This window comes from Bombina bombina, chromosome 6, assembly GCF_027579735.1.
Source record: "Bombina bombina isolate aBomBom1 chromosome 6, aBomBom1.pri, whole genome shotgun sequence".
Lineage (NCBI taxonomy): Eukaryota > Metazoa > Chordata > Amphibia > Anura > Bombinatoridae > Bombina > Bombina bombina.
The window spans coordinates 806,614,327-806,626,927 of NC_069504.1; the positions used below are offsets into that span (position 1 = coordinate 806,614,327).

The 12,601-nt window shown below is 41.8% G+C and overlaps 1 protein-coding gene across 1 annotated transcript in view; it reads left to right on the forward strand.

The window, feature by feature from the left end:
- OGDH (oxoglutarate dehydrogenase) overlaps window positions 1–12,601 on the forward strand; it is a 281,110-nt gene that overhangs the window by 215,807 nt on the left and 52,702 nt on the right. Inside the window, exons 13-15 of the mRNA XM_053718145.1 lie at window positions 3,688–3,790; window positions 4,997–5,125; window positions 6,123–6,273. Coding sequence (XP_053574120.1) covers window positions 3,688–3,790; window positions 4,997–5,125; window positions 6,123–6,273 — 383 coding nt within the window. The remainder of the gene's footprint in view (window positions 1–3,687; window positions 3,791–4,996; window positions 5,126–6,122; window positions 6,274–12,601) is intronic.

A 12,601-nucleotide genomic window follows, 5' to 3' on the forward strand; every position in this document is an offset into this window, starting at 1 on the left:
GCTTCCCCCAAGGGGGAGGTTCCACAGGTCTCAGTTGTCTTCAGACCACATAAAAAGACAGGCATTCTTACATTGTGTAGAAGACCTGTTAAAAATGGGAGTGATTCATCCTGTTCCATTAAGAGAACAAGGGATGGGGTTCTACTCCAATCTGTTCATAGTTCCCAAAAAAGAGGGAACGTTCAGACCAATCTTAGATCTCAAGATCTTAAACAAGTTTCTCAAGGTTCCATCGTTCAAGATGGAAACCATTCGAACTATTCTTCCTTCCATCCAGGAAGGTCAATTCATGACCACAGTGGATTTAAAGGATGCGTATCTACATATTCCTATCCACAAGGAACATCATCGGTTCCTAAGGTTCGCATTCCTGGACAAGCATTACCAGTTCGTGGCGCTTCCTTTCGGATTAGCCACTGCTCCAAGGATTTTCACAAAGGTACTAGGGTCCCTTCTAGCTGTGCTAAGACCAAGGGGCATTGCTGTAGTACCTTACTTGGACGACATTCTGATTCAAGCGTCGTCCCTTCCTCAAGCAAAGGCTCACACGGACATTGTCCTGGCCTTTCTCAGATCTCACGGATGGAAAGTGAACGTGGAAAAGAGTTCTCTATCTCCGTCAACAAGGGTTCCCTTCTTGGGAACAATAATAGACTCCTTAGAAATGAGGATTTTTCTGACAGAGGCCAGAAAAACAAAACTTCTAGACTCTTGTCGGATACTTCATTCCGTTCCTCTTCCTTCCATAGCGCAGTGCATGGAAGTGATCGGTTTGATGGTAGCGGCAATGGACATAGTTCCTTTTGCGCGCATTCATCTAAGACCATTACAACTGTGCATGCTCAGTCAGTGGAATGGGGACTATACAGACTTGTCTCCGAAGATACAAGTAAATCAGAGGACCAGAGACTCACTCCGTTGGTGGCTGTCCCTGGACAACCTGTCACAAGGGATGACATTCCGCAGACCGGAGTGGGTCATCGTCACGACCGATGCCAGTCTGATGGGCTGGGGCGCGGTCTGGGGATCCCTGAAAGCTCAGGGTCTTTGGTCTCGGGAAGAATCTCTTCTACCGATAAATATTCTGGAACTGAGAGCGATATTCAATGCTCTCAAGGCTTGGCCTCAGCTAGCGAGGGCCAAGTTCATACGGTTTCAATCAGACAACATGACAACTGTTGCGTACATCAACCATCAGGGGGGAACAAGGAGTTCCCTAGCGATGGAAGAAGTGACCAAAATCATTCTATGGGCGGAGTCTCACTCCTGCCACCTGTCTGCTATCCACATCCCAGGAGTGGAAAATTGGGAAGCGGATTTTCTGAGTCGTCAGACATTGCATCCGGGGGAGTGGGAACTCCATCCGGAAATCTTTGCCCAAGTCACTCAGCTGTGGGGCATTCCAGACATGGATCTGATGGCCTCTCGTCAGAACTTCAAAGTTCCTTGCTACGGGTCCAGATCCAGGGATCCCAAGGCGGCTCTAGTGGATGCACTAGTAGCACCTTGGACCTTCAAACTAGCTTATGTGTTCCCGCCGTTTCCTCTCATCCCCAGGCTGGTAGCCAGGATCAATCAGGAGAGGGCGTCGGTGATCTTGATAGCTCCTGCGTGGCCACGCAGGACTTGGTATGCAGATCTGGTGAATATGTCATCGGCTCCACCTTGGAAGCTACCTTTGAGACGAGACCTTCTTGTTCAGGGTCCGTTCGAACATCCGAATCTGGTTTCACTCCAGCTGACTGCTTGGAGATTGAACGCTTGATCTTATCGAAGCGAGGGTTCTCAGATTCTGTTATCGATACTCTTGTTCAGGCCAGAAAGCCTGTAACTAGAAAGATTTACCACAAAATTTGGAAAAAATATATCTGTTGGTGTGAATCTAAAGGATTCCCTTGGGACAAGGTTAAGATTCCTAAGATTCTATCCTTCCTTCAAGAAGGATTGGAAAAAGGATTATCTGATAGTTCCCTGAAGGGACAGATTTCTGCCTTGTCGGTGTTACTTCACAAAAAGCTGGCAGCTGTGCCAGATGTTCAAGCCTTTGTTCAGGCTCTGGTTAGAATTAAGCCTGTTTACAAACCTTTGACTCCTCCTTGGAGTCTCAACTTAGTTCTTTCAGTTCTTCAGGGGGTTCCGTTTGAACCCTTACATTCCGTTGATATTAAGTTATTATCTTGGAAAGTTTTGTTTTTAGTTGCAATTTCTTCTGCTAGAAGAGTTTCAGAATTATCTGCTCTGCAGTGTTCTCCTCCTTATCTGGTGTTCCATGCAGATAAGGTGGTTTTACGTACTAAACCTGGTTTTCTTCCAAAAGTTGTTTCTAACAAAAACATTAACCAGGAGATTATCGTACCTTCTCTGTGTCCGAAACCAGTTTCAAAGAAGGAACGTTTGTTGCACAATTTGGATGTTGTTCGCGCTCTAAAATTCTATTTAGATGCTACAAAGGATTTTAGACAAACATCTTCCTTGTTTGTTGTTTATTCCGGTAAAAGGAGAGGTCAAAAAGCAACTTCTACCTCTCTCTCTTTTTGGATTAAAAGCATCATCAGATTGGCTTACGAGACTGCCGGACGGCAGCCTCCCGAAAGAATCACGGCTCATTCCACTAGGGCTGTGGCTTCCACATGGGCCTTCAAGAACGAGGCTTCTGTTGATCAGATATGTAGGGCAGCGACTTGGTCTTCACTGCACACTTTTACCAAATTTTACAAGTTTGATACTTTTGCTTCTTCTGAGGCTATTTTTGGGAGAAAGGTTTTGCAAGCCGTGGTGCCTTCCATTTAGGTGACCTGATTTGCTCCCTCCCTTCATCCGTGTCCTAAAGCTTTGGTATTGGTTCCCACAAGTAAGGATGACGCCGTGGACCGGACACACCTATGTTGGAGAAAACAGAATTTATGTTTACCTGATAAATTACTTTCTCCAACGGTGTGTCCGGTCCACGGCCCGCCCTGGTTTTTTTAATCAGGTCTGATAATTTATTTTCTTTAACTACAGTCACCACGGTACCATATGGTTTCTCCTATGCAAATATTCCTCCTTAACGTCGGTCGAATGCCTGGGGTAGGCGGAGCCTAGGAGGGATCATGTGACCAGCTTTGCTGGGCTCTTTGCCATTTCCTGTTGGGGAAGAGAATATCCCACAAGTAAGGATGACGCCGTGGACCGGACACACCGTTGGAGAAAGTAATTTATCAGGTAAACATAAATTCTGTTTTTAAAAGCAAATGGTATTTGGTATTAATATGGAGTTTTGGCTTGAAGTACCACAGATCTAACTAAATGCTTTTATAAAAGTGTTAAAGAATAATAGTACATCAGAATGTAACAATGTTTTGGACTAATTCTCTGAACAACCACAAAGTTGGAGAGGGAGCATTTAAATAAATTCTATATAAGCCAAAAGAATATGAATGTTTTTGTACCAGGGGTCAGAGTTTAATTGTGTCTTACAAAGAAACAATAATGAAGGTTATTGATCTGGAAAGGTTGTTTTTTTTTTTTAACATTGAGTTCAAACACCTCTCAAAAACCAACAAAGATACCATGAATAATTGTGTGTCTATTTAACCTGGTTCCTGATTTTGTGAGACACCCTTAATTGAGCACCCTGATTGAGAATGACTAAACTAACATGTTTTATAAAGGTGGTTTGTAATGCAGGTTTTTTTTTGCCTACAGGAGGAGGTTGCAAAATATGATAAGATATGTGAGGAAGCCCTGACTCGCTCTAAAGATGAGAAAATCATGCACATCAAGCACTGGCTGGATTCCCCCTGGCCTGGTATGTGCCTAATACAAATTGCCTCTCCTAAATAAGATCTAATACATAGGATTACACTGTATAGTAAAATACACTATAAAGCAGTGGCAGCAAAGTTCAGGCCCCAGGGCCATATGCGGCCCTCCAGAATGTTTCATCTCGCCCTCCCTTGTTTAATAGGTAAATAATTAATTTGGGCTGTCAGTTATTTAAGGGTTCTAAGAGGTGTAACTAGTTGACGTTCTATATAGGCACTCATAAGATAAATATAAAGAAAAGTGTCCAGTGTAGATTCCCACCATGCACTGCTTGGATAAATGTCACTTTTTACGTTATACAGTTCCAGAATGATCACTTCGCTTGTCACTCATAAGATATAGACAACTGTGTATGTCTATTGTGGGCTACAACTCCCATCATGCACTACTACTTGGGTAAATGTCACTTCCAGTTCTTAGTAATATCCAGTTCCGGAGCACTTACTCAGTTCAAGTAGCCCCCATGGGAGAAGAACACTTGGCCAGTGGCCCCCAGATACATTAAGCTTGATATCCCTGCTATAAAGGGACATGAAACCCCATTTTAAACAACTTTCTAATTTTATTCAATTATCATCTAATTTGTTTATTTATCCTGGTATCCTTTGTTGAAAAGCATACCTAGGTAGGCTTAGGAGCTGCTGATTGGTTGTTGCACATTTATACCTCGTTATTTGTTTACCCATGTACTTTGCTGTTACTTCAACAAAGGATATCAAGAGAATTAAGAAAATTAGGTAATAGAAGACAATTGGAAAGTTGTTTAAAGAAAAATGTTAGGTTTCATGCCCCTTTATCTTAAACAGAAAATCTATTATAATAACAAAAGGCTCTAATTTGCTTGAATGTGTTATTATAAAGCAGAAAGGGTTGGACGCATATTTAAAGTCACACCCATGTGCGTTTCTCAAACGGCACAGCTAGTGTTTTACAGCTACTTGTGTATAGTGTACCTGATTGGTTCACTACGTGTTTCTGCTAAGGAATAAAAATCTATTTTGGCTCTTGAGCTGGACTTTAATGTACATTGCAGGTGTTAAGCACATTGTTATTAAAAAGAAGTTTGTATAATTATAAAATGCTCTAATTAATGCAAGCATTTTTTTTTTTATTTTTTTTTGCCATACCCCTTTTAAAATGACAAAGTTTGGCTATTCTATATGCTTGCGCTTTCTCATATCCATTTTAGGTTTTTTCACCCTGGATGGGCAACCTCGTAGCATGTCATGTCCCTCCACTGGGCTCACTGAGGACGACCTGGGGCACATAGGAAATGTGGCAAGCACTGTACCCGTTGAAGACTTTACCATCCATGGAGGTATGGTTGAGCGACATAGAATTGGTGTATGCTTATACCAGTATTTGTTTATGGTCTGCCGTTGTCTGCTTTGGTCAGAATTGTGTCTTTCTTCTGCTTTTAGGGTAAATTTCTTACAAATATTTTTCACATTCCCTACTCAACATAATAATTTTTATTAATTTTTTTACGATTTTCTTTTATGCAACCTAGTGGTGCAAGTGATTTTTTTTTTATTCAGTCCCCCTCCATATTGCACTTGACTAACATTATTTAAATTTGTATAAAATGATAAATTGTATCTATAAACAAAACCCTTTTTTATTATTTATTTTGTCCCCTTTTCCTGTAATTCCATTCTGAAATTGTGAGCATTTCAGTTCCTGTTAGAAATGGAAGTGCAGAGCACGTTTTATATTCCACACAGTCATTGGCTGCCCAATTTAGTGACCTATTTATAACTGTCCCTAATTGGCCACAGCAGAGAAGGTAACCTAAGTTACAACATGGCAGCTCCCATTGTTTTATAGACTCTAAAACTTTACACTTATTTTGTCAGTGTCTAAACAGCTAATGAAACTTTAAAAAATACTACATGTTGTTCTCTGACTAATCTTTTCTTTGAGTGCATCATTCTATCTATCATTTATTTAGTGTTTAATGTCCCTTTAATTTTGGTAAAATCCAGTCTGTAAACACCTCTTGTGACTGGTTTAACAAATGAAGACAGACATCTGGTGATTGTCCTAAGAGTTTTTGTTTCAACTGTAGGGGAATGTTTCAAAATATGAATTAATATTAATCGGTATCCATTGAGATCCACAGTTGCATATGAATTAAATTGAATTAAAATGCAAGGATTTATTATATTTGTATTAAAGACTAATAGCCTGTCCCATTTAGTTAATTCAAATAGTAGTTGCTTCTTCTGTGATTACACCTATGTTGGCAACATCCATGATTGTTTTTAATTTAAATAGAAATTCGATTTACCCCCTCTTCACTTTTTACCCCTTAGGTCTTAGCCGCATTCTCAAAGCTCGTGGGGAAATGGTGAAGAACAGAACGGTTGACTGGGCATTGGCTGAATACATGGCATTTGGATCCTTACTTAAAGAGGGAATTCACATCCGTCTGAGTGGGCAAGATGTGGAGAGAGGCACTTTCAGGTAATTTTTATTTTATTTTTTATATTGGGAACAATACTGCTCCTCTTACACATGGTACAGTACAGCACTGAGACCCTGTTGTGCTGTTGATGGTAGGAAGGGAAAATACAATTTTTTTTATACTTTCTCAGTTCTGGAATCCTCCTTACTTAAAGGGACACTGAACCCAAAAAAATTCTTTTGTGATTCAGATAGAGCATACAATTTTAAGCAACTTTCTAATTTACTCCTAGTATCAAATTTTCTTCATTCTCTTGGTATCTTTATTTGAAATGCAAGAATGTAAGTTTAGATGCCGGCCAATTTTTGGTGAATAACCTGGGTTATTCTTGCTGATTGGTAGATACATTTATCCACCAATAAAAAAGTGCTGTCCAGAGTTCTAAAGCGAAAAAGAAGCTTAGATGCCTTCTTTTTCAAATAAAGATAGCAAGTGAACGAAGAAAAATTGATAATAGGAGTAAATTAGAAAGTTGCTTAAAATTGCATGCTCTATCTGAATCACAAAAGAAAAATTTGGGTTCAGTGTCCCTTTAAGGGTTCTACGTTTTCAGAGAGCTCTTTCTTATCTAGGTTTAGGAGAAAGAAGTGTGAGAGATTTCCGTCCTTTTTTTAAACAAAATTATTTTTTTTATTTTTTAAATATTTTTTTCCTCCCATTTGCGTCTTTTGCACTTGGTTTCTGGGAAATAGTCTAGAACTGGTAACACATTTTAGATTGCTTCAAGGTTTGATATGCCATTTGTCCTTTTAAGTGTTGCAGTTCTGGGAAGTTGTGGATATACCAATTATACAAACTGTGTGTGATTACTTTAAAACATTGTTATCCTATAGACAAGAGAATAGTTTAACTGCTTTTAAAATTATTATTTTTAGTCTCTAAAGTCTTTTTATATGCCAACTTTTGCTGGTGTTTGTGCAACGCACTTAAAGGAACATTAAATGCTAAATACCAGGTGCGGAACTCCCATTGATGCAGCAGGCGCAGTGACACCAGGGCCCATAGCAGCTGGTCTATAAATAGGCGCACGCCTGTGTACAATCCTAATGCAGGGGAGCCTTTTATCAGTGCAGGTTGCAGGTCCATTCCATCTATCTATCTTTTATCCATTTATCCTCAAAATCATTATACGGAGCAGTATGTATAATATTACTATTGCTTATTAATATTATCTTTAGGGGGCCCAAAAAAAAAACACTTCACCAGGGCCCTCTATTATAAATACATTTTATAAGCATAGTATTGAGGTTATGAGTGCCCCTTTTCTCCAACATAGGTGTGTCCGGTCCACGGCGTCATCCTTACTTGTGGGATATTCTCTTCCCCAACAGGAAATGGCAAAGAGCCCAGCAAAGCTGGTCACATGATCCCTCCTAGGCTCCGCCTTCCCTAGTCATTCTCTTTGCCGTTGTACAGGCAACATCTCCACGGAGATGGCTTAGAGTTTTTTAGTGTTTAACTGTAGTTTTTATTATTCAATCAAGAGTTTGTTATTTTAAAATAGTGCTGGTATGTACTATTTACTCTGAAACAGAAAAGAGATGAAGATTTCTGTTTGTAAGAGGAAAATGATTTTAGCAACCGTTACTAAAATCGATGGCTGTTTCCACACAGGACTGTTGAGAGGAATTAACTTCAGTTGGGGGAACAGTAAGCAGACTTTTGCTGCTTGAGGTATGACACATTCTAACAAGACGATGTAATGCTGGAAGCTGTCATTTTCCCTATGGGATCCGGTAAGCCATTTTTATTACAGAAAGAAAAAAAGGGCTTCACAAGGGCTTTTTAAGACTGTAGACATTTTCTGGGCTAAATCGATTTATATATAAACATATTTTATACTCCATAGCCTTGAGGAATTATTTTAATCTTGGGAATTATGTAAAATAACCGGCAGGCACTGTATTGGACACCTTATTCTCTAGGGGCTTTCCCTAATCATAGGCAGAGTCTCATTTTCGCGCCTCTATTGCGCACTTGTTTTTGAGAAGCATGACATGCAGATGCATGTGTGAGGAGCTCTGATACATAGAAAAGACTTTCTGAAGGCGTCATTTGGTATCGTATTCCCCTTTGGGCTTGGTTGGGTCTCAGCAAAGCAGATACCAGGGACTGTAAAGGGGTTAAATATAAAAACGGCTCCGGTTCCGTTATTTTATTCTTGCTGCTTGAGGTATGACACATTCTAACAAGACGATGTAATGCTGGAAGCTGTCATTTTCCCTATGGGATCCGGTAAGCCATGTTTATTATGATCGTAAATAAGGGCTTCACAAGGGCTTATTAAAACTGTAGACTTTTTCTGGGCTAAATCGATTCATTATTAACACATATTTAGCCTTGAGGAATCATTTTATCTGGGTATTTTGATATAATAATATCGGCAGGCACTGTTTTAGACACCTTATTCTTAGGGGCTTTCCCAAAGCATAAGCAGAGCCTCATTTTCGCGCCGGTGTGGCGCATTTGTTTTTGAGAGGCATGGCATGCAGTCGCATGTGAGAGGAGCTCTGATACTTAGAAAAGACTTTCTGAAGGCGTCATTTGGTATCGTATTCCCCTTTGGGCTTGGTTGGGTCTCAGCAAAGCAGATACCAGGGACTGTAAAGGGGTTAAAGTTCAAAACGGCTCCGGTTCCGTTATTTTAAGGGTTAAAGCTTCCAAATTTGGTGTGCAATACTTTTAAGGCTTTAAGACACTGTGGTGAAATTTTGGTGCATTTTGAACAATTCCTTCATACTTTTTCGCAATTGCAGTAATAAAGTGTGTTCAGTTTAAAATTTAAAGTGACAGTAACGGTTTATTTTAAAACGTTTTTTTGTACTTTGTTATCAAGTTTTTGCCTGTTTAACATGTCTGAACTACCAGATAGACTGTGTTCTGAATGTGGGGAAGCCAAGGTTCCTTCTCATTTAAATAGATGTGATTTATGTGACACAAAATTTAGAGAAAATGATGCCCAAGATGATTCCTCAAGTGAGGGGAGTAAGCATGGTACTGCATCATCCCCTCCTTCGTCTACACCAGTCTTGCCCACACAGGAGGCCCCTAGTACATCTAGCGCGCCAATACTCCTTACTATGCAACAATTAACGGCTGTAATGGATAATTCTATCAAAAACATTTTAGCCAAAATGCCCACTTATCAGCGAAAGCGCGACTGCTCTGTTTTAGAAAATACTGAAGAGCATGAGGACGCTGATGATATTGGTTCTGAAGGGCCCCTACACCAGTCTGAGGGGGCCAGGGAGGTTTTGTCTGAGGGAGAAATTTCAGATTCAGGGAAAATTTCTCAACAAGCTGAACCTGATGTGATTACATTTAAATTTAAATTGGAACATCTCCGCGCTCTGCTTAAGGAGGTGTTATCCACTCTGGATGATTGTGAGAATTTGGTCATTCCAGAGAAACTATGTAAAATGGACAAGTTCCTAGAGGTCCCGGGGCCCCCCGAAGCTTTTCCTATACCCAAGCGGGTGGCGGACATTGTAAATAAAGAATGGGAAAGGCCCGGTATACCTTTCGTCCCTCCCCCCATATTTAAAAAATTGTTTCCTATGGTCGACCCCAGAAAGGACTTATGGCAGACAGTCCCCAAGGTCGAGGGGGCGGTTTCTACTCTAAACAAACGCACCACTATACCCATAGAAGATAGTTGTGCTTTCAAAGATCCTATGGATAAAAAATTAGAAGGTTTGCTTAAAAAGATGTTTGTTCAGCAAGGTTACCTTCTACAACCAATTTCATGCATTGTTCCTGTCACTACAGCAGCGTGTTTCTGGTTCGATGAGCTAGAAAAGGCGCTCAATAATAATTCTTCTTCTTATGAGGAGATTATGGACAGAATTCATGCTCTCAAATTGGCTAATTCTTTCACCCTAGACGCCACTTTGCAATTGGCTAGGTTAGCGGCGAAAAATTCTGGTTTTGCTATTGTGGCGCGCAGAGCGCTTTGGTTAAAATCTTGGTCAGCGGATGCGTCTTCCAAGAACAAATTGCTTAACATTCCTTTCAAGGGGAAAACGCTGTTTGGCCCTGACTTGAAAGAGATTATCTCTGATATCACTGGGGGCAAGGGCCACGCCCTTCCTCAGGATAGGTCTTTCAAGGCCAAAAATAAACCTAATTTTCGTCCCTTTCGCAGAAACGGACCAGCCCCAAGTGCTACGTCCTCTAAGCAAGAGGGTAATACTTCTCAAGCCAAGCCAGCCTGGAGACCAATGCAAGGCTGGAACAAAGGAAAGCAGGCCAAGAAACCTGCCACTGCTACCAAGACAGCATGAGATGTTGGCCCCCGATCCGGGACCGGATCTGGTGGGGGGCAGACTCTCTCTCTTCGCTCAGGCTTGGGCAAGAGATGTTCTGGATCCTTGGGCACTAGAAATAGTCTCCCAAGGTTATCTTCTGGAATTCAAGGGGCTTCCCCCAAGGGGGAGGTTCCACAGGTCTCAATTGTCTTCAGACCACATAAAAAGACAGGCATTCTTACATTGTGTAGAAGACCTGTTAAAAATGGGAGTGATTCATCATGTTCCTTTAGGAGAACAAGGGATGGGGTTCTACTCCAATCTGTTCGTAGTTCCCAAAAAAGAGGGAACATTCAGACCAATCTTAGATCTCAAGATCCTAAACAAGTTTCTCAAGGTTCCATCGTTCAAAATGGAAACCATTCGAACAATTCTTCCTTCCATCCAGGAAGGTCAATTCATGACCACGGTGGATTTAAAGGATGCGTATCTACATATTCCTATCCACAAGGAACATCATCGGTTCCTAAGGTTCGCATTCCTGGACAAGCATTACCAGTTTGTGGCACTTCCTTTCGGATTAGCCACTGCTCCAAGGATTTTCACAAAGGTACTAGGGTCCCTTCTAGCGGTGCTAAGACCAAAGGGCATTGCAGTAGTACCTTACTTGGACGACATTCTGATTCAAGCGTCGTCCCTTCCTCTAGCAAAGGCTCACACGGACATTGTCCTGGCCTTTCTCAGATCTCACGGGTGGAAAGTGAACGTAGAAAAAAGTTCTCTATCTCCGTCAACAAGGGTTCCCTTCTTGGGAACAATAATAGACTCCTTAGAAATGAGGATTTTTCTGACAGAGGCCAGAAAATCAAAACTTCTAAACTCTTGTCAAATACTTCATTCTGTTCCTCTTCCTTCCATAGCGCAGTGCATGGAAGTAATAGGTTTGATGGTAGCGGCAATGGACATAGTTCCTTTTGCGCGAATTCATCTAAGACCATTACAACTGTGCATGCTCAGTCAGTGGAATGGGGACTATACAGACTTGTCTCCGACGATACAAGTAGATCAGAGGACCAGAGATTCACTCCGTTGGTGGCTGTCCCTGGACAACCTGTCACAGGGGATGAGCTTCCGCAGACCAGAGTGGGTCATTGTCACGACCGACGCCAGTCTGGTGGGCTGGGGCGCGGTCTGGGGACCCCTGAAAGCTCAGGGTCTTTGGTCTCGGGAAGAATCTCTTCTCCCGATAAATATTCTGGAACTGAGAGCGATATTCAATGCTCTCAAGGCTTGGCCTCAGCTAGCAAAGGCCAAGTTCATACGGTTTCAATCAGACAACATGACGACTGTTGCGTACATCAACCATCAGGGGGGAACAAGGAGTTCCCTGGCGATGGAAGAAGTGACCAAAATCATTCAATGGGCGGAGACTCACTCCTGCCACTTGTCTGCAATCCACATCCCAGGAGTGGAAAATTGGGAAGCGGATTTTCTGAGTCGTCAGACATTTCATCCGGGGGAGTGGGAACTCCATCCGGAAATCTTTGCCCAAATTACTCAATTGTGGGGCATTCCAGACATGGATCTGATGGCCTCTCGTCAGAACTTCAAGGTTCCTTGCTACGGGTCCAGATCCAGGGATCCCAAGGCGACTCTAGTAGATGCACTAGTAGCACCTTGGACCTTCAAACTAGCTTATGTATTCCCGCCGTTTCCTCTCATCCCCAGGCTGGTAGCCAGGATCAATCAGGAGAGGGCATTGGTGATCTTGATAGCTCCTGCGTGGCCACGCAGGACTTGGTATGCAGACCTGGTGAATATGTCATCGGTTCCACCATGGAAGCTACCTTTGAGACGAGACCTTCTTGTTCAAGGTCCGTTCGAACATCCGAATCTGGTCTCACTCCAACTGACTGCTTGGAGATTGAACGCTTGATCTTATCAAAGCGAGGGTTCTCAGATTCTGTCATTGATACTCTTGTTCAGGCCAGAAAGCCTGTAACTAGAAAAATTTACCACAAAATATGGAAAAAATATATCTGTTGGTGTGAATCTAAAGGATTCCCTTGGGACAAGGTAA